This window comes from Dendrobates tinctorius, unplaced genomic scaffold (genome assembly GCF_039654945.1).
Source record: "Dendrobates tinctorius isolate UK_male_01 unplaced genomic scaffold, ASM3965494v1 ptg000208l, whole genome shotgun sequence".
Taxonomy (NCBI): Eukaryota; Metazoa; Chordata; class Amphibia; order Anura; family Dendrobatidae; genus Dendrobates; species Dendrobates tinctorius.
This window is the reverse complement of record NW_027361875.1, coordinates 6,041,796-6,067,433: the sequence shown is the minus strand read 5'-3', so window position 1 is coordinate 6,067,433 and position 25,638 is coordinate 6,041,796. Positions and strand designations below refer to the sequence as shown.

The 25,638-nt window shown below is 47.7% G+C and overlaps 1 protein-coding gene across 2 annotated transcripts in view; it reads right to left on the bottom strand.

Moving 5' to 3' along the window:
* ZNF106 (zinc finger protein 106) overlaps positions 1-25,638 on the bottom strand; it is a 118,024-nt gene that overhangs the window by 33,645 nt on the left and 58,741 nt on the right. Inside the window, exons 7-14 of one of the 2 annotated variants that reach the window (XM_073554175.1) lie at positions 24,739-24,808; positions 24,424-24,578; positions 22,632-22,692; positions 21,405-21,734; positions 11,022-11,727; positions 2,463-2,512; positions 2,218-2,363; positions 1,993-2,121 (exon numbers count right to left, since the gene is read on the bottom strand). In XM_073554175.1, coding sequence (XP_073410276.1) covers positions 1,993-2,121; positions 2,218-2,363; positions 2,463-2,512; positions 11,022-11,727; positions 21,405-21,734; positions 22,632-22,692; positions 24,424-24,578; positions 24,739-24,808 — 1,647 coding nt within the window. The remainder of the gene's footprint in view (positions 1-1,992; positions 2,122-2,217; positions 2,364-2,462; positions 2,513-11,021; positions 11,728-21,404; positions 21,735-22,631; positions 22,693-24,423; positions 24,579-24,738; positions 24,809-25,638) is intronic. The other variant, XM_073554176.1, reaches the window with a different exon arrangement.

Below are 25,638 nucleotides of genomic sequence, written 5' to 3'. Positions count from 1 at the left end.
GAACTATTGCATAAGGGGCATTCCTTAGTTTTAGATTTTGATCTACTTTTCTTAGGGACCGCCTATACTTCACCCCACCAATGTATGTAGAAAAGAGGGGAGAGAGGAGACAAGAGAGAGAGAGAGAGAAAAAGAACAGACATTAGCATGCTGGACTTTCTCGAAGCTCACTCACCACTCGGACGCTTTACAGAACGGGTACCGGATCTGGAGGCTGACTGGTCTTCTCACTGTCTCCCAAAGAAATTAAGGACACCTCCTTTTTGCGGTGACGATTTGCCCGTGCGCTGCCCGAGCGGCTCCCACTGCTGCTGCGGCGTGTCTGGCTCTTCTCTTCGGAACGAGACCGCCGCCTTTCCTGCACTTCCTTGTGCAGCTGCAAATGCTCTGGTGAAGGGCTCTCCATCCCATAAGCTGCTTAGCTGCTGCTGCTTCCTGATGAGAGCAGTCACATCCAACCCAATAATGGTGTTGTGACGCCTGCCAGCACTTCCTGCTGCCTTTAAATAACAGCATTATGTCCACTCTTTTCTTTTTTTTTTTTTAATTAAATGATCACCTGGTTGATCCTGCACCTGCCGGCCGCCTGCGCTCTGCCTCGCATGCGCGCTGCCCCTCCGGCTCAAGGATTGCGCATGCGGGCCCCGGTAACTACTTCCGGTACGCACACCCTGTGTCACCTAAGCACGCTAACAGCCCTCCCCCGCAGCTGCCTGGTACTCAGCGCTAGTTCCCGGGTGTACACGCCGCTGCATGCACCCGGACTCCATGCGAGCTCCTGCTAACAGACCCGACAGCTGCCTGTGCTCAGGTGCCCCTTCAGCTGCACGCACTCGGCTTCCCTTCCCTTCTGGTGCGCGCCCCTTGCACCTGTTGTGGCGTTCCACGCCATCAGCCACCCTGACGCCCATGCTGCTGCTGCCGTCATACCTGTGGCCCCCACGGACCTGGTCTCAGGAGGAAGCGTCAGCGCTGCCCTGGTCACCACTGTTTGCAGGTACTCATTTCCCAGGGCAGTCCGCGGTGTCCGGCTTGTGCTCAACAGGGAGGGATCCCCAAGGGACCTCCGAGGAGTCTTACATCTGCCCGGCACCAATGTGCCTCACGAGCTGCATGGCCACCACTTGTCAACAGGGAGGGAGCACAAAGTGGCCTTCGTGGACTTCTATGGGGCATGTCGGCATCAGGGAGGGTACACGAACCGTGGTCTCCGAGGCTCTAACTTCACCCGTGCATTTGCCTCACGGGCTGTCGCCATGCACTCGCTCAGGGGGGAATGGGAATACATGGCCCCCGAGGCAACTACCGGTACCTGGTGACGGATGTAGCAGACCGGTGTCTGCCAGTAATCATCCGAACCAGGCCCAGGCATCCTCTTCTTTCTTCAGGAATCTTCAAGAGATTTCATCATGAGGGTTCCCCATCAAGGACAGGAAACCAACTGATGCGGAGGAGCCGCCCCTTTTAGCTTGAAGGTTTCCTGTCCTTGATGGGCGGATACCATCTCTCGTGGTGCCGTCATGTATGATGGAAAAAGTCTTTTTTTATGCATACTCAGTACTTCCTCCAATTGTTGCTGCTCCACCGATTCTGGAACAGTTTTTAATTTTCTTCTAAGCCCCTCCGATACCAAGTTAGACCCCCTGGTAATAATGGCACCAAGTTTCCCTTCAACCAACTGGGCATGTAGCACAGAACTTCTCTATGGGCGTTTACATTTTCTCCTTTGAAGTTTGCCAATCAAAACAAGGTCACTCCCACAGGGAACTTCTGTGGTATACGCCCAGTACGTTAAAGGGAGAATGCACCCATATTAGCAGGGGGTATAACATTGGAACAGAGGGGACCAGAAAAAAAAAACTTTTCTAGCAACAGTGGGTCAGCAGCAATTGATAAAAAATAGATAAAGGTCCTCATTAAGAATACAAAAATTAAGGCAAAAAGCATTTAATACACATTTTAGTTTTGAATACTTCAGGACGACAAAAGTACCTTAATAGAAAAGCAGCGGACGGTGTGGTCGCTAGACCCAGTAAACAGCACAGCATTCTTCCAATGTGACACAAGAAGGCAATTGACTTTTGATGTATGTCCTTCAAAAACACCTTCACATGTCCGGGTCTGAAGAACAAGAAGCATGTAGCATTATGTTTATAACTTACCAATAACCCAGGAAAACCAGCAGATACCAACTCCTAGAACAGTGACACCACTCACCACCAGGTTGTATGCCCGCACGGACTTGTCTGCAGAGCACGTGTAGAGTGTGCCACCAAAGATCTGAATGGCGTTAACAGATGCCTGATGCCCATGGAAGCTGCCCTCTGTAGGCTGCTCCTCGTCACCGGGTTCTGTCCATACTTCTGACACAGACAAATAGGAACATTAGTTACATAGTTTTCCATTGTCACCCCCAGCAAACATTTTTCAAAATTAATTGATTAAATTCAAAAATGACTCACCAGATGAGATCTTTACTGCAGTGCTGGCGTTTCTGTGAGTGTTATCCTTGCTGCAGATATAGCAAATAGTAGCAAACTTAACATGGGTCGCATTTGGACCCATGTAATTTTGTATATAGGATAAAACGCTATATTATATATTCATCTCTTTGCATGGCAAAGTATTTACATGTTTTTGTTTATTTTATACTTTAATTTCATCAGAGATATTTTGAGGCTACAATGCTTCAGGTGTGAAAGCTCTTTCCAAGCCTCTGTCACTCCAGCTCCATTATCCTCGCATCATTGACTTTTCCTGCTTGACAGACCGCTCTTTTGCTTGAAGACACACAGAAAAAGGAGATTTTTGTGTACTCACCGTAAAATCTCTTTCTCTTAGCCTTTAATTGGGGGACACAGAACCGTGGGTGTTATGCTGCTGTCCACTAGGAGGCGACACTATGCATAATCTGAAAAAGATTAACTTTGTCTCCTCCTCTGCAGTATACACCCCTGGACGGCGTCAGCCTTCTCCAGTTTTGTGCAAAAGCATTAGGAGGAAAATACCAGAAACATAACCATGCCTGTAAGAAGGCTACTATAAACGAGCTTAAACAACAATATGAGAACCCAACCGTAACAACGGCCCGCAAGGGCAACAGAGTGGGAGCTGTGTCCCCCAATTAAAGGCTAAGAGAAAGATATTTTACGGTGAGTACACAAAAATCTCCTTTACTCTGTCGCCTTATTGGGGGACACAGAACCGTGGGACGTCCCAAAGCAGTCTCTGGGCGGGAAGCAGTGGACGAATATTGTGCTGACAGTCCCCTAGACTTGGGGTACTGCCGCCTGCAGGACCCGTCTACCCAGGCTCGCATCCGCTGAGGACTGGGTATGCACTCGGTAGTATTTTGTAAATGGTGTTTTGTAAATGTGTGCAGGCTAGTCCAAGTGGCTGCCTTACACACTTGATGTGCCGAGGCTTGATGCCGAATGGCCCAAGAGGCCCCTACCGCCCGCGTAGAGTGTGCCGTGATACCGGCCGGAAGAGGAGAATTGTTGAGGCGGTAAGCCTCTTGAATGGTGGACTTGATCCACCTAGCAAGGGTGGCTTTGGAAGCCGGTAGGCCCTTGCGAACGCCTTCTGGAAGAAGGAAAAGTGAATCAGACTTCCGGAAAGGAGCAGTCCTAGACATGTAAACATGCAATGCCCTGACAAGGTCAAGCGTATGCAGAGCCTTCTCCACCCTATGAACGGGAGGCGGGCAAAGGGACGGTAGTGAGATTTCCTCATTGAGGTGGAAGCTGGACACAACCTTCGGAAGGAAGGATGGGACTGTACGTAGAACCACCTTGTCCTGATGAAAAACCAGGAAGGGTTGTCTGCAGGAAAGAGCTGAAAATTCAGACACCCTGCGTAGCGAGGTGATCGCCACCAGGAAAACCACTTTCTGTGATAGAAAGCGGAGTGAGACCTCCTTAAGGGGTTCAAAACGAGGTGACTGTAGTGCTGTCAAGACCAGGTTGAGGTCCCACGTCTCCAACGGACGTTTGTATGGGGGAACCAATCGTGAAACCCCTTGGAGAAAAGTCTTCACTTGCTGCTTGTTAACAATACGCCTCTGAAAGAGCACTGAAAGCGCTGACACCTGGCTCTTCAGCGAGCCCAGGGATAGCCCGGCGTCCAGGCCTGACTGAAGGAAACCGAGGACCCTTGGAAGAGAATAGGGGAGTGGGATCTGCCCACGAGATTCACACCATGTGAAGAAAACCTTCCAGGTACGATAGTAAATCCTGGCTGAAGTTGGCTTTCGAGCCCTGATCATGGTTTTAACGACTTCCGGTGAAAAACCTGCTTGGGTCAAAACCCAGGTCTCAATGGCCACGCCGTCAAATTGAGAGCTCCTGAGTTCTGGTGGAAGAACGGGCCTTGTGACAGAAGGTCGGGACGTGTGGGGAGACGCCAGGGAGCGTCTGCTGTGAGTTGTACGACGTCGGCGTACCATGTACGTCTGGGCCAGTCTGGAGCGATCAGGATGGTGGGAAATCCCTCTTGCTTGATCTTCCTCAGGACTCTGGAGATCAGGGGAAGAGGTGGAAAAATGTACAGAAGCTGGAACTGGGTCCAGTCCTGAACCAGGGCATCTGCTCCGAGCGACCGCGGATCGCTCGGCCTGGCCATGAAATTGGGAACCTTGGCATTGAGATGGGATGCCATTAGATCCATGTCCGGGGTGCCCCAACGATGACAGATCTGACAGAAAACTTCGGGATGGAGAGACCACTCCCCCGAGTCCATTCCTTGTCGGCTGAGATAGTCGGCTTCCCAGTTGTCCACACCCGGAATGTGGACCGCAGAGAGTACCGACCTCGCATTCTCCGCCCATTGTAGGATACGTGTTACTTCGGTCATCGCCTGGATGCTGCGGGTGCCGCCTTGATGGTTCACATATGCCACTGCCGTGGCATTGTCCGACTGTACCCTGATATGAGAGTCTGCTAGCAAGTGATGGAAGGCTTTCAACGCCAGGAAGATGCCTTGTCTCTGGGGAGAATCACCAGACCCTTGGAGGTGTCGAATAACATCCCCAAGAAGGTCAGAGACTGATCCGGGGTAGTCGAGGACTTCTGTAAATTGACTAACCATCCCAGGCGCCTCAGAGTGTCGATAGTGATCGAGACGTTGACCTCGCAGTCCTTGAGGGTGGGGGCCTTGATGAGAAGGTCGTCCAGGTATGGAACGACTACTATGCCTCTGGAGTGCAGAACGTCCATGGTAGCTGCCATGACCTTTGTAAATGTTCTGGGAGCAGTGGCGAGACCGAACGGGAGGGCCACAAACTGGTAATGGTCTTGGTTGATTGCGAATCTGAGGAACCTCTGATAGGCGGGAGCAATCGGTATATGCAGGTATGCGTCCTGTATGTCTATGGAGGCGAGATATTCTCCTTTTTCCATGGACGCAACGATTGACCGGAGGGATTCCATGCGAAAGTGACGAACTCGAACATACTTGTTGAGTTGCTTGAGGTCTAGTATGGGTCGGACGCTGCCTCCTTTCTTGGGCACCACGAACAGGTTGGAGTAGAACCCTCAGAAGCGCTCTTCTGCTGGGACCGGCACTATGACTCCTGCTTGCAGGAGGGAAGAAACCGCTTGACGGAAGGCCTGAGCTTTGAGCAGGGATTTTGGAGGGACAGAGGGAAAAAACCTGTGCGGTGGGCTGGTAGTAAACTCGATTTTGTATCCTGAAGACACTATTTCCTTGACCCACTTGTCGTCTGTAATAGGCAGCCAGACCTGCTGAAAGAGTAGCAGTCGTTCGCCTACAAGGGGGGTGTCTTCCGGAGGGCATGAGTCAAGAGGAGGGAAAAGTCTGAGGTTTTCCTCCTTTAGATTTCGCTTGGCTTGCCTTTGACTGCCAGTTCCTGTCCGGCCTCTGTGCCGCACGTGTGTTGTCCCTGCGGGGGGAACGACTACGGTTTTGTGCTGGGCGTGAGACGGACCAGCCTGAAGAATTCCGAAAGGATCGGAAACGAGATTGATTACGTCTTTTAAACGTGCGTTTTGGTCTTAGTTGAGGGAGGGAAGTACTTTTGCCCCCGGTAGCATTGGATAGCATTGTATCCAGCTTTTCACCGAAAAGACGGCCACTGAAGTACGGGAGATTTGTTAGGGATTTTTTTGAGGCCGCATCCGCTTTCCATTCTCTTAGCCAGAGAATACGCCGGATTGTGATGGCGTTTGATGCTATTGCCGCTACCCCTCTTGCAGAGTCCAACGCTGCATGGACCATGTAATCTGCCACCACTGCAATTTGCACCGCCTGGTCCGCCAGCTGAGGATTTGAGGCTTGAAGGCACTTTTGCAAGAGATCAGCCCAGGCCATGATGGCCTTGGCTGCCCAAACTGAAGCAAATGTGGGAGCCAGAGAGGCACCTGCCGCTTCAAAGATTGAACGAGCCATGCGTTCAACCTGTCTGTCTGCTGTGTCCTTGAGGGTTGAACTGTCCGGCAGCGAGAGAAGCGTTTCTGCTGCTAGTCTAGAGACTGGAGGGTCCACTTCAGGCGGATCTGTCCAATCCTTGGTGTCTTTCTGTGGGAAGGGGTACTTTGCTTCCAAATACTTGCGATTGGCGAATTTTTTCTCAGGCTGCGAAAAATGCTTAGAAAGGATTTTTTGAAATTCCGGGTGATTAGGGAAGACCTTCGATGGTTTCTGAACACTTTCAAAGGAAATCTTGTGTTCTGGTGCATCCGAGGTTGGATCTGAAATGTCCAGCACCCGAAGGATGGAAGAGACGATATCCTCAACTATCGCAGTATTGCTAGGGGGACAAGGGAGCAGAGCGGTCTCTGTTTCGTTATGAGTTGGAGTCACATATGCCCTCTGAGTCTTGCGCATCGCTAAGGAGCTCCCTAGCGGGCGAACTAGAGCGGAGGTTTTCCCTGGTCTGGGATCGTTGTGGAGATCCGCATTGTCTTTCCCTATCGGGGACGGCCTCGGTGACCTGGAGCCACTGTGTCTCTCCCTGGAGGGGGAAGACCTATTGCTATGTGAGGACGCAGATGAACGCGACCTGTGGGTCCGCTTACGCCTCGAACTGTCGGAAGCGCCCTGTACGTGAGACCGGACGTCCCTTTGCTGGGTAACGTTCATAGCCGAGACATGACCCTGCAGAGCCTGCAGTAATGTGGAGGTCAGGTTATCTATAGACTGTGTCATAGACTGCGACATCTGAGTTGCCCATTCCGGCGCAGTAGCAGTCGCAGAAGCGTTGGTAGGGACTTCTTGGGGTTCTGCTCCGGTTTTTTGGGTACAGTCCCGGCAGTGCGGGTACGTGCTGCCGCTGGGGAGAGTGACCTTGCAGGCTGTGCAGACTGCATAAAAGCAGTCTTGTCTGGTTCTTTTCTTTGAGAACGACATAGTACCTAGGCTGATTAATAGAGGCCCTACAGGGGTATCTACGCAGAGGAAAGGAGTAGGAGAGCGCTATAGGTTATAGGAATTCACAGCTGAGTACCAGAACCCAGCTGTGATCTTGCCCCACCGGTGCTCCCCTTAGGTCCAGCGCTGATAAGCCCCACGTCCTGTGCCCCCCGGAGACTGCTGTGCTGCCTTCCTTCAGGTGCAGCAAGATGGCCACCGGATTCTGAGGTGGAGAGGGAAGGGGGCGGAGAGCTGGAAAAGGGCGCGCTGAGCTATGTAAAAGCGCGCCCTTCCTGCCTCGATCCGCCCCTTCTATGACACTGCAGTGTCATTTTCGTCATCCGGGGGGCGGGGAAAAGACGGTGGCTTCGGCTAGGCCGAAGCCGCAGTCTAAATTAGAGGCCTGATGCCCAGGAGGGCTCCAGAGCGGCGCGGCAGTCCGGGAGGGGGTCGGATTTGCACCGGACCCCCCCGGAATGGGCGACTGGCTAGCAGTGGGGGCAGCAGGGCTAGCGGTTCCTGTGTGGGGGGTCCCTGGAGCGCCATGGAGCCACTGCTGCTGCAGAGGCAGGGGCGCAGAAAGCCCTGTCTCTGCTGTGCCACGTCTGCCTGCACCCTCCCCCGGCCCCAGCAGGATCCCACAGCTGGTCTGGGGTCCCTGGTGCAGAATGCTGTCTGTACTCCGACCCTACCTGCGGCGTCTCAACCTAATGCCCCCTGCGGGGGATTAGGGAGAGTGCGTCTGTCACCGTCAGGGGGTCTTCATCCTTGCCTCAACCTCAACCCAGACCCTGAAGGGGGTTGGGGAAGGAGGGGGGGGGGGTCTCAACTTCGGACCAGTACCCGAGGGACTGGGGAAGGAGCGACATGGGGAACCGCCATCTCCACTTCAACTGGGCACCCCTAAAAAGGGGGCCAAGGAAGGAGCCATGCCAGGAGTCTCGCTGGAGACCCACTTTTCTTCATCTGTTCCGACGAAAGGAAAAAAAAAAGAAAAAGGTGTGCCTCCTTGCGACACTAAGCAAAAACTGGAGAAGGCTGACGCCGTCCAGGGGTGTATACAGCAGAGGAGGAGACAAAGTTAATCTTTTTCAGATTATGAATAGTGTCGCCTCCTAGTGGACAGCAGCATAACACCCACGGTTCTGTGTCCCCCAATAAGGCGACAGAGTAATAAGCTGCCAGTTAAAGGGAATCCGTCACCCCCTGGGACACTTTTGAGCTATTACTATGGGCATACAGGTAATAGAAATGTTAGTCTAGTCTTATCTGTATGCCTCATAGTTAGCTTTCTAGATGTGGAGAAATAGACTTATTTCATTATGCTAAAGATTTCTTCCAGGCTCCGGGACGTGGGTGCCTGGAAGAAAACCCTGCCTCTGCTCCTCAATATATTATCGCCCCCCTCTCATGCACGTCACACTGACCTGTGACGTGCAGTTATGGTGCTTGAATCTCACGCCGGAATCCTCCGAATGCACCATGCACTCGTTTGACAATCTGTACCTCTTCCTTCTTTCTATGGTCCGTGCAGGCGCACAAGAACTCGGAATACACTGACCACAGAGAGAAGTAAAAGGTATAGATTGTCAAATAAGTGCAGGACGCATGCGCGGGATTCCGAAGCCAAAACGTCACAGGTCAGTGTGATGTGCATGAGAGGGCGGTGATAATATAATGAAGACCAGAGGCAGGGATTTCTTCCCGTCACCGCACGTGCCGGAGCCTGGAAGAAATCATTAACATAATGAAATAAAAGTCTATTTCTCCACATCTAGACAGCAACTATGAGGCACAGAGGTAAGACTAGATTAACATTTCTATTACCTGTATGCCCATAGTAATAGCTGAAAAGTGTCCCAAGGGGTGACAAATTACCTTTAAGCAGAAGGAAGCAGTGAGAGAGGAATACAGCTGGAGTGACAGGGGCTTGAAATTATTGCTGGACTTGCTTTGCAAGAGCTAAATGGATATAAGAGTTTGAGAGATTAAATCCTGCTCACAGATTCCCTCTAAGCATGAGTCTTGTGGTCCATACAATTCTATGGAAGTGACGTATAACCAGGTACTCACCGTAAATAGGCGATACATGTCCTCTGTAAGAAACCTCCTTTAAAAGGTGTTTGCCCTCCATGCTTACAGATCGAGCAATGTTTGCTCGGGCTCATAGAAGAAATGTAACCATTAGACTATTATTTCAATATTGTTACCCGATGCTGTGACTGGAAGAGTACAAGATTTTATGCTGCAGTAAGACAAATTGTCAGCCAAGCATGGGATCTCTCTGCCAGCCTACCCTAGACCATAAGATAAAAAGTCATCAATGTTGCAGCCTTCTGACGACATATAGTGCTGAAGAAAGTGAGCAAAGTGTGCTGCGCTGTAAATATGAGCAGCAATGTGTCTTTATGACTGGAGCTCATGGCGTTCTGTCTAATGGATCTTCAGCTATCTAAAATAATGGATCTTAGGCAGTCTATAAACAGAAAGCAGTGGGCCAAACAATGCTTTGGCCGACCGCCGTCTCTCCCATACAAAGAAAGCTCGTTTGGCCAAGCGCTCCTGTCTTCTTTATGAGAAAAAAAACAAAACACTAAAGTGTCCCCAAAGTAATATTTGGTACTTTAACCACAATTGTATACACTCAAGGGCAAAAATACATCACCAATTAGCCCAAAATGAAGCGAACCAACCAATATATGTAATAAAATCACACAATTTTATTGGGTATCAAAAAATTAGAATAAACGGCTACATATCCATATCCTCATAACATATCCTAAGGGGGCAAATGCACAGACCAAATAGAAAACGGGGAAAGATAATTTTCTCATAATGATAAATACATCAGTAAATAGATAATATAGTATTTATTAGATAACACAATATATTAAAATATATTTCAAATTTCAATATCCCCACACCACCACTAGAAAAAAATCCCTTGCAGCAATATCCGATTAAACAGTATTATAAGGGGTAAACAGATCCAACTCTCAAAGTGCCAGAGCAGCTCAAGCCTAAACAGGTCTATTAGTAAATGCCCCCGGAATAAGTAAGAGGGCGAAACGCGCGTCGGGGCACAGGGGGTCTCTGCACTGGACCATAATCACCACCATACTCTGGCTAAGGTAATTATAAGCGATATCGCTATTATAATTTGGTTATATTTATTTGTGGGGCATTTACTAATAGACCTGTTTAGGCTTGTGATGCACTGGCACTTTATGAGAGTTGGAAAATTATCTTTCCCCGTTTTCTATTTGGTCTGTGCATTTACCCCCTTGCGGTATGTTATGAGGATATGGATATGTAGCCGTTTATTCTAATTTTTTGATACCCAATAAAATTGTGTGATTTTATTACATATATTGGTTGGTTCATTTGGGGCTAATTGGTGACGTCTTTTTGCCCTTGAGTGTATACAATTTTTTATGAGAAAGCCAACGACTGACAAGTCGGCTGACTGATTACTATATTTTTCGGATTATAAGACGCACCTTTTTCCCCTCAAAATTTTGGGGGGAAAATCAGGGTGCGTCTTACAATGCGCCCTGTAGATGTTTGATGCATTGGAACAATAAAAAAATGGTGTCACATAGGAGATTAAAATATAATTTAGGACATTTTCATTTTTTCATATGACTCACCTTCTTGAGTAATTTGTGCCGAGTTCACTGGTCGATGTTACTTCGTCATTTGTCTGGGTATGGCTTGAGAACACCAAGTCCCCGAGGTCAATTTTAGAAGGGCTGTCTGGTTTCTCGTCATCAGAACGGGTGTCTACCTCCACCACTTTGAAGCGAGGATTCCTTATTTCCATCACTTCAATGGCGGAATCGCTGTCGTTTTCCTCCCTGTTGGGCTCAGCTTCCTGCGATGCATTGTCACACTCCTGTTCGACGGAAGTAGAAGTGCTGACGACGGTTTCCTTAGATGGTCTCCTACACTTCACCTTTCTTATCGGCTTGAAGGCGTTAAAGTCTTGCTCGGTGTCACTATTTTCAGGGATATGTGCAGCTCTTAAGGTTTTCTTCTTGCGTAACTTTTTCTTCTTCTCAGTTTTTGTCTCATTCATGATGAATCTGGCCTCTCCTTGTTCGGTGGGGCCGGTTGAACAAGTGTTCTCTTGTGTTGACAGGAACAGTGTTGTACCTTGGCCTTGTTGGGGATTCTGAATGGGAGCAGGATGGTTTTCTATGCTGTCAGAGTCTGTTCTGTGAGAGCCAGACACAAGAGGTGATCTAGCAATGCAGACATTTGTTTTACCAATTGGTGGAAATTTGCAGGTTAATTCAGAAAGAGACATAGACGCTGCAATGATGGGATACAGCAATGAATTTTCACTGTTTTCACCTAAAAGAAAAAATAACATTATGGTTAACAACTTGGACTTGACGGTCGTTTAGTAGTATAGTCCTACACACATAATGCAAAGTGATTTATGTCAGTAGTTAAAGCTGGGAATGTGAGGGGAGCGCGGTGAGTCAGCAGGATGAATGGTCTTTCTGCTAAGAGACAATGAAAATAAATAATTTTTAGCTCTTTACAGGGTGTAACTAAAATACTGTGAGCCATTGGTGTACATACCACTAGAGTGTGGGGGGCCAAGCGGACTCTGTACATACTGTTACTGTGCGGGGGGCCAGGTGGACTCTGTACATACAGTTATCGTGTGGAGGCCAAGTGAACTCGGTATATTTACCATGACTGTATGGTGGCGGACTCAATATATGTACCGTTACTTTGTGTTGGAGAGGCAGACTCTCAGTATATGTACCGTTACCCTGCTGTGGTGGACTTCGTATACAGCTCTGGCAAAAATTAAGAGACCACTGCACAGATTTATAAAAATCAGCTTCTCTATATGTCTGACAGCCATTCCATTCCAGTGTCAGTTGAATTCCAACCAGAGTACACCTTAATTTACTTAATGTGCTTCTGATTAGGTGATCACCTGAACCAAATCTTACTTAACGAAGGAAAGCATAAAAACCCTGCTGTGGTGTTCACAATCCTCTTGCAATAGGACAAGATGGATGGCAAAACAAGTGCTAGTAATATCCCAAAGTAATAGCAATGAAAAAATAACTTAACCATGCTAAAGGAGTCCATGAGGGAGGCGGTGATGGTGGTCATTCCGCAAGAGCGAAGAGATCTGGGGTTGGCAGAATCTTATACGCCCATCTCGTTGCTGTAGATGTAAAGATTTTGGCTAAAATTTTGGCGAGTGTGGTTCAGGATCTTGCTCATCCTGACCAATCCAGATTTATGCCAAATAAGTCTACGGTGATTAATTTGCATAGACTTTTTCTGAATTTGCAGCTGCCGTCGGACAATAGGGGCAGTAGGGTTGTGGTATCATTGGATGCGCGTAAAGCGTTTGATAGTGTTGAGTGGCAGTATCTTTGGAGGGTGTTGGAACACTTTGGTTTTGGCCCGACCTATATTTCATGGATACGGTTGCTATATACTTCTCCGACCGGTAGGGTCAGAGCTAAAGGGCAATTGTCTCAGACTTTTGCGCTTCATAGGGGGACTAGGCAAGGGTGTCCGCTGTCCCCGCTACTTTGTTTTGGCAGTGGAGCCCTTGGCGCAGACAATTAGGAGGACGGCTTCAGTTAAAGGGTTCAGATATGGCTTGGTAGAAGAAAAGGCATCACTGTATGCAGATGATGTGTTGCTTTTTTTTGGAGGATTCCGGAGAGTCGTTGTTGAGAGCAATGGATATTATTAAAACATTTGGGTCTACATCGGGAATAGAAATTAACTTGGAAAAATCCACTGTCATGGCTGTAGATGATTGTGTTGTTGATTTGCCAGTGTCGGGGGAGGGTAGTAAGTTGGCAGTGGTGCAACAGTTTAAATACCTGGGCATTCAGGTGGCACTTCCGATTTCGAGCTATGCAGATTTGAATCGGATTCCACTGCTGAGTAAGTTTTGGAGTAAAGTAGGGGCATGGTGTAAACTGTATCTTTTTGAAGTGGGAAAAATTAATCTGATTAAGATGATTTTGATGCCCCAACTGCTGTACGTCTTGCACAATGGGGGGTGGAGGAATGTGTCTGGGGCTGGTTCAATACAAAGGATCTTGGTGCAGGTGATGGGGAGGGATCCCTTGGTTCAGGGGTTAGAGGCAGGAAGTTTTAGGAAGTTGGGTTTGATGTATCCTACTTTAGCGCTGATACATAAAGTCTGGGAGGCAATTAAAAAGATTAGGTGTTTGGAACACTTGACAAATTTTTCCCCGATATGGCAAAACGAGACTCTACCGGAATTTGTTAACATGGGAGAATTTAAAAATTGGATGAGACTGGGAATACAGTACATGGTTCAGGTGCAGGACACGCAAGGGACTGGTGCCCTTTGGAAAGTTGCAGGAAGATTATGGACTACCGGAGGTCTGCAGATTTCAATATGGGCAGTTTGGGCATGCTTATGTTACGCAGAGTAGGATGATGAATATTGAGATTCACAAGGATATATTGATTATGTCTGTGCAGAGGGGGGAACAAAAGGGGTAGTGTCGGGCATTTATGAGGATCTAATGCATACTTTTTTAAATAATTATCCTATTAGAGCACAGGGGAAATGGGAGGAGTTGGGTAGGATAGAGGAAGATAAATGGGAAGTGATTTTGGAATATATACCCCAATTGCCACTGAGTGAACAAGGCAGACTCTTGCAGATATATGTACTCCATAGAGTGTATATAGGATTCCTGAAAGGCTGTATAGAGCAGGTCTGAGACAGACTTCTGAGTGTCCTCGGTGCCGAATGGAGGGGGCTGGAAATCTTCATATGTTATGGAAGTGTCCAAATCTGAACCCATATTGGACAGCGGTGCTTAATGTCATAGGAGGAGCGTATGGTTGTAGGATTGAGAGGGATCCTGTGGTGTGTATACTGGGATATGTGGAGGAGGTCCAGGTACATAAATATAAATTGGCAATAGCTAGATTATTATATATTGCGTGAAAACTGATCGCCAGATAATGGATAAATGAAGAGCCGCCGACACTGAGGGAATTTTTCAGACAGTCAGACTATTGGGAATATGGAAAAAAACATACGTTAAGAGAAAAGGCATAAGAACATTTGAGACACTGTGGACACCTTGGGTGGAGAGAAGATGACCCTGATCTTTGGTTAAACCATGCATTATTTGCTGCTCTTGTATGTAATGGGGGGAGGGGGAGAATTTCTGAAACTAATGACCATTGTTAATGTTGTTCTCATTGCAATTTTTGTTCTATTGTTTTGTACCTTGTATTTTGGTTACATAAAAACTTATCGGATTTAAAAAAAAAAAGTTGTTTTTTTTTTACAGCAGAGTATTTTTTCACGTTTGTTGTACTGTGTTTCTCTAATAATAATAATAATAATAATCTTTATTTATATAGCGCCAACATATTCCGCAGCGCTTTACAGTTGAACAGTTTCAAACACAACAGTCATAAGTAACAACGCTAACAATACAATAATTAAAGCGAAATAAGACGACCCTGCTCGTGGAGCTTACAATCTACAATGAGGTGGGGGGGATACAAAGCACAGGTTTGTATTTACAATGATGTATTTACAATGACGGTCCAGCCATCTTCAGGGGGTGGGGGTTAGATGGAGATAGTGAATGGGCTACACACACACAAACATGACTTTGATTACTGAATGTGATAGGCCGCTCTGAACAAATGTGTTTTGAGCGAGCGCCTAAAACTATGCAAATTGTGGATGGTCCTAATATTTTGGGGTAGAGCATTCCAGAGGATTGGCGCAGCACGGGAGAAGTCTTGGAGTCGGGAGTGGGAGGTACGGATTAGGGCAGAGGTTAGTCGAAAGTCATTTGCAGAGCGCAGCGGTCGGTTAGGCCGATAGACAGAAATGAGGGAGGAGATGTAAGGGGGTGCCGCACTGTGGAGAGCTTTGTGGGTGAGAACAAGTACTTTGAATTGTACCCTGTAATGAATTGGCAGCCAGTGTAACGACTGGCGAAGAGCGGACGCGTCTGAGAAACGATTAGCCAGATGGACAACCCTGGCTGCTGCATTAAGGATAGACTGGAGAGGGGAGAGTCGAGTGAGAGGGAGGCCAATTAATAGAGCATTACAGTAGTCTAGGCGGGAGTGGATCAGGGCGACAGTGAGAGTTTTTGTTGTTTCCATGGTGAGAAAAGGGCGGATTCTAGAGATGTTCTTTAGGTGTAAGCGGCATGAGCGGGCAAGAGATTGTATATGGGAGGTGAAGGAGAGATCGGAGTCGAACATAACACCCAGACAGCGCACCTGCTGTCGGGGTGTTATTATGGTGCCACCCACAGAGAGGGAAATGTCAGATTTAGGGAGGTTAGTAGATGGTGGGAGCAGAAGAAGTTCAGTTTTGGAGAGGTTGAGTTTCAGATAGAGAGCAGACATGATGTTGGAGACTGCAGACAGACAGTCAGTGGCGTTCTGTAGTACAGCGGAGGTAAGGTCAGGGGATGATGTGTACAGTTGTGTGTCATCAGCATAAAGATGGTACTGAAAGCCAAATCTGCTGATGGTCTGTCCAATTGGGGCTGTATAGAGAGAGAAGAGAAGGGGGCCAAGGACTGAGCCCTGAGGTACCCCAACAGTGAGAGGAAGAGGAGATGAAGTGGAGCCAGAAAACAGAACACTGAAGGAGCGGTCGGAAAGATAGGAGGAGAACCAGGAAAGAGCAGTGTCCTTAATGCCTAGTGACTGGAGCCTAGAGAGTAGGAGAGGATGGTCAACAGTGTCGAAAGCTCTGTGTTTTAGCTCTGAAACTTGCCTGACAGACGTCACTGCGACAAGAAATGTGACTTACCAAGAAAGTACTGTCACCGAGACGTCTCCTGAAGAGCACCAAGGACCAAGTTAACATCCCAGGCCTCTAACGGTATTCTATGGGGGGGGGGGGAAAACGACATGGGAGACTCCCTGAATGAAATTCCTCACTTGCAGTTTGGAAGCAACCCAGCGCTAGAATAAAAAAGGGATAAGATCGAGATCTGGCCTTTGAGGGAGCTGAGCGCCCAACCTCATTACAGACCAGTCTAGAGAATTTGAAAATGGAGGAAAAAGGGAAGATACAAGGAAGATGCCCGCAGTCCCTGCACTATACGAAAAAGGTTTTCAAATGTGGTGATAGAAGAGAGCTGATGCAGGTTTCCGAGCGCCGATCATGGTGGAAAAAGCCTGATGAGAGAAACCAGCTTGAGTTAGAACCCAGGCTTCAACGGCCAAGCCGTTAAAACACAAGACCCCTGAGTTCTGGTGGCAAATCAGACCTTGGCAGAGCTGATCAGGACGATCCGGCAGTCGCCAGGGGATATTGGAGACGATACGCACTAACTCTGCATACCACGTCCGGCGTGGCCAATCTGGGGCGACTAGGATTACTGGAACTCCTTCCACCTTCATCTTCCTGAAGAACCTCGGAAGGAAAGTAAGCGAGGGAAACACACACACGGAAGACGAAACTGATGCCACGGAGTAACCAGTGCCTCCACCCCGATGAGCTTTGGATCCCGAGACCGAGCTATGGAGTTGGGTACTTTAGCGTTCAATCTTGAAGCCATCAGATCCACATCTGGAGACCTGCAGATGAAGTTCGCACTATGCCGAGGCGAGACCTTGATGGCTGAGAAAATCTGCGGCTAAGTTTCCCATGCCTGGGATGTGTACTGCTGATGTGTACTGCTGAAAATAGCAAGTGGTTCCTCTCTGCCCATGGGAGAATGTGGGTTACCTCGCACATGGCCGCCCTGCTACGGGTACCCTTGTGATGATGGATATATGCGACAGCCATAGCTTTGTCTGATTGAATTCCGATGGGGTGACCCGCCAGGAGATAATGGAAACTGCTGCAGAGCTAGCCTGATCGCTCGGATTTCCCGGACATTGATCGGGAGGCTCGACTCCAGAGTTGACCAGTACCCCTCAGCAGTGTGGTGACGAAAAACTGCTCCCCCACCAAGGAGACGGGCGTCGATAGTCACCACTAGCTATTGAACCGGGAAAAATGATTTTCCCTTGGAAGAGAGAAGACCTTGCCTGACTCGCTGGGGCAAGGGGCTCTGGCGGTCGAGGGAGAACGGGTTCCTGTCCCAAGCTGCCAGAAGAGCATGCTGCAGGGGACAGAGGTGCAGCTGAGCGAAGGAGACCGCTTCCATTGTTGCCACCATTTTTCCCAGTGCCCTCATGGCAAACCGGAAGGAATGACGGAATGAGTGACAAAGGGCGTGGGCTCCTTGTTGCAGGGCTAGGACCTTGTCTTGAGGGAGAATCACCAACTCTCGGTGGTGTCCAGGATCATTCCTAAAAGGGATATCCGCTAGGCTGGAACAGGGGAAGACTTGCTTACATTTATCAGCGAGCTCAGGCGAGATAGAGTATCTCATGTGATACGAACGCACTTCGCGCAGTCCTGAAAGAATGGACTCCTGATTAGAAGGTCGTCTAAGTAGGGTAGAACGGCCACACCTCGAGAGTACAAGATGGACATGACGACCGCTATGACCTTGGAGAGCACTGTGGGAACGGTAGTGAGGCCGAAGAGTTAGGCCATGAACTGAAAATGCTGTTCGGTAATGGCGAAGTTCAGGAATGTCTAGTGAGGGGAAAAATAGGTATATGGAGGTAAGCATCCCGAATGTCGATGGATGCTAGAAACTCCCCTCTTATTTAGAACTAATGACCGAACGGAGAGACTCCATCCGGAAATGGAGGACCCTGACAAACTTGTTTAGAAATTGGAGATCCAGTATGGGTCTTAAGGCACTGCAAACGGATTTGAGTAGAACCCCTTGAGCCTTTCGTTTTTTGGGACCGCAACAATAATTCCGTCTTAATGCAGTGTATCTATGGTGTTGAGGAAAAAACAATCTTGTATCGGGAAGACACCAGGTCTCTGACCCATTCGCTGTGAACGACGAAAAAAAACAAGTCTGACGAAACAGAAGTAGGCGACCGCCTACGTTACTGTTGTTGACCGGATAACGTCAGGAGTTATTGGACGAAAAATCTCTGGGACCTAGATATGTTAGATCTAGACTGTGTGGGTCGACCGTTCCACTGCCGGCTGGGCCTAAAAGGACACCTGGGATCCTTTGTCCCTGCGTGGGGATCACCTAGATCTGGAAGAGGTAGTGATAGTGGACCAGTCCGAATTGGTGCAAAAGGACCAAAACTGGATTTGTTGCGGACGCCTAAGCCTTGCTGCGGAAAAGATTTCTCTTTCTTCCCGTAGCATCAGAGATAAACTGAATCAGCTTCATTGTAAATAAATGGCCACTCTAGTAAGGAAGAGATGTCAAAGACTTTTTGAACACAGAGTCGCTTCGCATTCTCTGAGTCATAATGCCCTTCTGATCGTGATGGCATTTGCCGCTGATAGTGCAGCACAGTTAGACGCATCAAAATAGGCGTCCGGGAGACCATTGCTTTAGCTACCCACGCAGCAGTAAACGATGGAGAGAGTGCTGAACCCGAGGCCTCAAAGGCGGAGCAAGCCAGAACCTCTGATAGTCCATGGGACTTTTAACTGAAGATCCATTCTGCCAGGAAAGAGGGTTTCTGGATGCCGGACCAGATACTGGCGGGTCTACAGCAGGAGATTCAGCTCAATCTTTCCGCAGATCAGCTGAAAAAGGGGTACCTCTGAAGAGGCTTCCTGTGAGGCATTTATCAGGTCGCTGTCAGTGCCGGTTAACTATAACCCGAACCTCCGGATGAATGGCAAACGCTGTATGAGGACTGAGGACGATCAGGCCTCTTGAAGGACACTGCGTGTTCCGGGACAGAACCAGAAACCCAGTCAACCTTCCGAGTTTTGTTCGCTGCAAATCTCTGGTGAGGGAGACAGAAATCACGGACGCCAAGGCACGTGATTGCTCGAGTAACGTACTACAGATCCATTTCTAGATGCCTGTACGTTTCTAGAATACTTGCGGCCCCTGCTAGCCGACGGCTCCCGTGCAGGAGAGGATCCATTTATATCGGTCCTGCGAACGCTCTGATCCACTGAGGAATCAGAGGGATTCAATCTCTTGGCCAGAGAAGCCCTGGATTTCTACAGTGACAAAGCCCACTCAGGGGGACTAAGTACACTGGGATCGGTCATGGCGGGGGGTTCCTGAGCGCATTTGGGGGTCGCAGGCTTTGCCGTATGAAGACTGAAATAATCTCATTACAATCTTTCGACTCGGACATGGAATCTCCATGTTATGTGTGCTGCTGTATTCCTAGCAGACCAGGTAAAACTGCAGGGGGATACTGTAGGGTGGGAGGGAGCAATGTCTCCTTACCTGGATCCTGTGTCCCCGGAGTCCTCACTGGATTAACGCTGTCCTCAGTGCTGAATACCACCGGGTCCAATGCAGCAGCTGCTTCCGGATGTCAACTCTTGTCCGGAAGCGGTAGGAGAATGAAAATGGCCGCCGAGATCTGCATAGGTGCTTCTCGTCCTGGACGAGAAGAGCCAAAATAGTGGGCGGAGCGCGTCAGCGCAGGCGGAGTCTGACTGCGGCCTTCGCAAGGCCGAAGCCGGGGGCTAAATTATCAGTGCCAGCAGACGCCGAACAGGATAAGACCAGATATCCTCCCTCCGCTGCCAGGATGGGACCCCAATGCCAGCGCCGCCCCGGACCGCCTGCTCAGAGCCCTCCAGCCCCGGCACTTACCGGAGAAGCTGCCGGATGGCAGGTAATGCAGCAGGTCCGGATGCAGTCAGTCATCCTGTCGCTGTTTGGACAGTGAAGGGAACTCTCAATCCACCAACCCTTTAATAGGGAGGTGGAGATGGACCGTCCGCCGCCTTGCATCATCCGCTTAACAGTGGTGATGTAGTTGGGGATGCACGGACGCGAAAAGGATGCCTCTGTACATCCAATGGGTTCAATCCACTAAGATGGGACAGGGCTGGTTGTCCGGCATTAGGCCTGGCTGCAGAAGAGGGTACATGAAGGCGACACTCCATGTGCTCGTCTGTTGATGGTGCGGGGAGATCGGTGCCCTTTATGGGACCCATCGCCCCTAAAAATTAGCCCAGACATGGCATCCCACGTCACAGGAGAGGATACGTGGAGGCGACACTCCACGTGTTTGTCTGTTGTTGGTTCGGGGAGACAGAAGCCTTGAAAGGATCCGTCGCTCCTTCATCCAAAGAAAAAGTTAAAAAAAAATAAAAATTGAAAATTAAAATAAAAAAGATTTTTGGTCTGAAGACCAGATCCGTGTGCCTCCTACGGACACTAAGCATGAACTGGTTCTCTTGGAGCCAGCATGAAGGTGCATACTGCAGAGGAGGAGCTAACTTTTTTTGTATCAACTAAGTGTCAGCCTCCACCCATGGCATGTGTCCCCCAATGAGGCGAAGGAGAAAATCAGACAAACTGAAAATTTTACAGTGGTCTCTTAATTTTTGCCAGAGCTGTATGTACCGGACTGTGCGGAGGCGAACTCAATATATGTACTGTGACTGCGCGGTGGTGGACTCCGTATATGTACCGTGACTGCGCTGTGGCGGACTCCGTATATGTACCGTGACTGCACAGTGGCGGACTCCGTATATGTAGCTTGACTATGCGGTGGCGGACTCCGTATATGTACCGTGACTATGCGGTGGCGGACTCCATATATGTACCGTGACTACGCGGTGGCGGACGCCGTATATGTACCGTGACTACGAGGTGGCAGTGTGGGCTCAGTATACGTACCATTACTGTGTGGTGGCAGGGCGGACTCAGTATATGTACTGTTGCTGTGTGGTGGTGGGCTGGACTCTCAGTTTATGTACTGTTACTGTGTGGTAGTGGGGCGGACTCTCAGTATAATGTACCGTTACTGTGTGTTAGACAGGCAGACTCAGCGGACGTACCGTTACTGTGTGGTGGCCAAGCGGACTTGGTTCCTGTACCGTTACTGTGTGGTGGCCAGGCAGACTAAGTACATAGCGCCATCGTGTGTCGACAGAGCAGACTTGGTGTACATAACAATACTGTGCTCTGGAGGTATGGACTCAGTGTACATACCGTTACTCTGTGGTATTGGGCTTGACTGTGCTTGAGGTGGCGTTGATAGTGGCAACAGCTGCGTTGTGACCACATTCTCTTCTACCATTACAGGTGAAATCGGCTCTTGTTTAATTACTATTGATGAATCGGGAATGTCAGCAGCAGGTACAGCTGGTGGGGTGCACATGGAGACCGGAGAAGTCAAAACAGGGACAGCCAATTCTGTATGTGCGGACTGATAGACCGGCGTTTCCAAGAGAAAAGGAAATATATTTCCTGGAGAAACAACTGGCGACCGTAGTCCACTGTTTGCTCCCTCCTCGCCATCATTGATTGGTTCATAAGTCTCTGTTTCCAAAGAAAAAATATTGATACTGTAAAAAAATATTTGAGTATGCAAAGGAAATTTCTTTCAGTACCTAATTTACTAGCTTGATTTATTTTTTACATTTCTTATTGAGATCTTTATAATCCCGAAATGCCATTTCTGCAGTCTTGGCCTTCAACATTTGGAGTCCCCTTTGTTTTGTCCTATTAAACTTTGTACTGTCTTATTTATCAGTAACAGTGTATTTTTAGTCCTGCACATTTTATGGCCAGAGGGCATTATTTCTACAGTATTCTAGCAGTATATTCTTAAACATGCCCCTTTTATGCTCGGTATCCCCAGTTACCTCAACATGGTCCCAGTCTAAAAAATTAAGTTTCTCCCTCAGTTTGTTGAAATGAGCTTTCCTTAAGTTCCAGAATTTTCCATTTCCCCTTTGAAATGTTTTATTTGAATATCACATTGGAAAATTTGGGCTTGCTTAGCTTAGAAAAAAAGATGCCTCAGAGAAAATCTCATTTATATGTATAAATATATGTGTGGTCAGTACAAAGGACTGGCGCAAGACTTATTCCTTCCAGGACCATACTAAGGACCAGGGGCACTCATTACCGGTGGAAGAAAAGCTATTCCAGCAGGTAAATAGAAAAGGGTTCTTTACAGTAAGAGCAGTCAGACTGTGGAATGCCACCCACAAGAGGTAGTAATGACCGACACTATAACAGCTTTTATACAAGGGCCGGATGATTTCCTCAGTACACAGAACATTGTAGGTTATAAATAATTTAGTGATAAAATGTATAATTGGTGGAAAAAGGTTGAACTTTATGGACCTGGGTCTTTTTTCAGCCTATGTAACTATGTATGCAATTAAAAAATAATGGACCTTATATTGGATCTTATTTGTTTTTTTTTACCTTGCAGTCCTTGCAAAATCTGAATTCTCTGGGTCCTCATGGCACTCATCTCCATTGTTATCTGCACAACATAGGAATTAAAGTATTGTTTCATTTAAAGGGTTTTTATAAAAATAAAAATAGGAAAATAGATCATCTTTCCTCACTGCTTGTACTTATCAAACGGAACCCGTCACTCGGCTAAAGGGGAACCGGTCACCCAAGTGAATTCCTTACTTATACCCTCCGTTGTTTCAGAGAAACCTAACTTGACGAGCTGGCAAGGGGATATAGGAAAAGACAAGACTAGACCAGCACTGCGCCTGACCAGCTTCTCCATGCACTGCTCTGGGTGATGGACAGGGTTCTCTCTATGTACAGGGGAAAGAGGAGTCAATACATTATTTGGAACAGTGCAGGGAGAGGCCGGCTGGGGAAGGACTTGGAAAGCAGGTCAATGCTGCAGTACCAAAACAACAGACCATATATTATAGGGAAACAGTCACCAGATCGTAGCCACGCACTGCTCCAGTTGATTGACAGGTCTCTCCCATGTGTGTACATAAGAGAGACACCTGTCCATCCATGTAAATAGTTGTGTTACGACACCAATTCTAAATATGAGACCAGCATAAGTCTTTTCTTTATCTTATGCTCCTTATACCTCTAGATGCAAAATTTCTAAATGTGAATTATCAACTAATTATCAGTTATTATATGGTTTATGTTACTTCTGAATTTGTTACAACTGTAAAACCACACTTTAATGTAGCTTATTTTGAATATACTTAAGTTCAACGAATACTTCTTCTTTGCATGTTAAAGTGATTTCACTCAATAAAAAACTAATTGAATATAAGGGCCCCGTCACACATAGCGACTCACCAGCGATCCCGACAACGATATCAACGTGTCAGGATCGCTGGTGAATCGCTACATGATCGCTGGTGAGCTGTCAAACAGACAGCTTCACCAGTGATCAGCGCGGCGTCGCTGTGTTCGTTACTTACCAGCGCGCTGATGCAGGGAGCTGGTAACTAACGTACACATCGGGTATCTAAGGGACGCACGTCCCTTGGATACCCGATGTGTACGTTAGTTACCAGCAGATGGCTGGTCTCCAGACTGTCACATGCAGCGATGCATGCTGGCCAGCGGGAGACCAGCGACCAAAGAAAAGTCCAGAGGTTTCCTAGAGCGATCAGCGATACCGGCAGGGGGGCCGGTCGCTGATCGCTGTCACACACAGCAATCTCGCTGGTGAGATCGCTGTTGTGTCACAAAACTTGTGACGGGGCCTTAAGAGAGACACCTGTCAATCACATAGAGCAGTGTGGGGAATACCTGCATACCTCCCTGCAATCGTGCAGTCAGGCTTTGATACGTGCTGGTCGTGGTTTGATCAGCATGAACCAAGTGACAGTTTCCCTTTACCATATATGCTCTCAAGTCACTATTAATATGGAGGGAATATATTTAAAAAAAAAAAATCCGCTATGGGAAAACCTGTGTCAGTAGCCTTCGTATTTTTATAGCAAATTTGTTTAGCAGATGTTCTTCTATTTAGGCTGTGTTAACACTTTAAGAGTATTCCTTGACGTAGATCTGTGCTGTGTGCCCCAATTCCCCCATAACCAGCATGTGTCTATTTGGCACATGCTACACTAATATGGGTTGTCAAGCAGAAACTACCGCTCTGTCCAAAGCAGATAAAATAACTTATACCAAGTGGTATATTCTTTCATTGCAGTCTCAAAATGGGAATTAATCACTATGTTCCTCTGCAGTAGGTCGCGATATGCTGCAGACATACCTGATGTTTTAGCACCATCAGCCTCTGGACTTCCATGTAAGTGGCTTGTAGAGCAGCTCGAGCCTGTAGAAGGTTGTCGTCCACACACTGGAGTGAATTGCTCAGCTCTTCTTCTCGTAAGGAGATGTTTAGTAGCTGATCCACCTGGGAACGCTCTGCAGGAATAGTAATAGCAGTATAGACTAAGCACATCGCTCAAAAAAAAAAAAAAAAAATTAACCAGAAATTAAACTGATCCTAATCCTTTCATGGAAATATTCTGAGCTGCTACTAGATGGAAGTGCTTTTTGATCACCCAGCAGATTAATTTCTTACCTTTCCTTCCACGGATTTTTCTTCTTTTAGTGTGTCTTTCAAGATTTGAGGTTTCAGGGCAGGAACCATCCTAAACAAAGCAAGCAAATGGATTGATGACCAAGATCATTCTGTAAGAGCGAAAACTGTTTTCATTAACTGTAAATTGTCTGGGGAAAGCTCAAATAACATTTCACTATACAGAAGGAAGGGCAATGCTGCAGTGCCAAGGCGACGGGCTCATTAGGGAGGTCAAATGTTTTAAATTAATTTGCCAGCAGCATAATGTAGGGGTAGAGACCCTGATTCCAGCAATATGTCATGTACTGGGCTGCTTGCTGTAGTTTTGACAAAAATCAGTTTTATCAGGAGATTATCACTAGAGGACTAGAAAACTTACTGCCATATAGTCTTCCATATCCATGAGCTCTATATAACCCTGCCCACCACCACTGATTGGCAGCTTTCTGCCTATGCACAGTGTACACAGAAAGCTGCCAATAGGTAGTGTGGGTGAGATTTGCGGCAAATAAAACAGAGATTATATTAAAACTGCAGCGAGCAGCCAAGTGACATCGCTGAAATCAGGGTGTCCAGCCCTACATTATACTGCTCTCATATTGGATAGTAAAAACCTGCTGACATTCCTTTAAATAGGAAAACCTCACATAATGAAGATGCTGAATGCCTTAGATAAAGGAAACTTGCATTCATTGTGTGAAATTGCCAAATCGGTCTCCAGTTGTCTTTAAGGCACCAGATGATAGGTAAAGTTAGCGCAGATGTCTTTTAAAAAAAAAAAAACAAAACAAAAAACCTTTGCAACAAGACACAACGTAACTTGGGGATTTGACTACTGTGCAGTTTTTTGGGCTTGTGCACTAAACGCTCACCAAACACCTTCCCTCTGAATGATGCCTC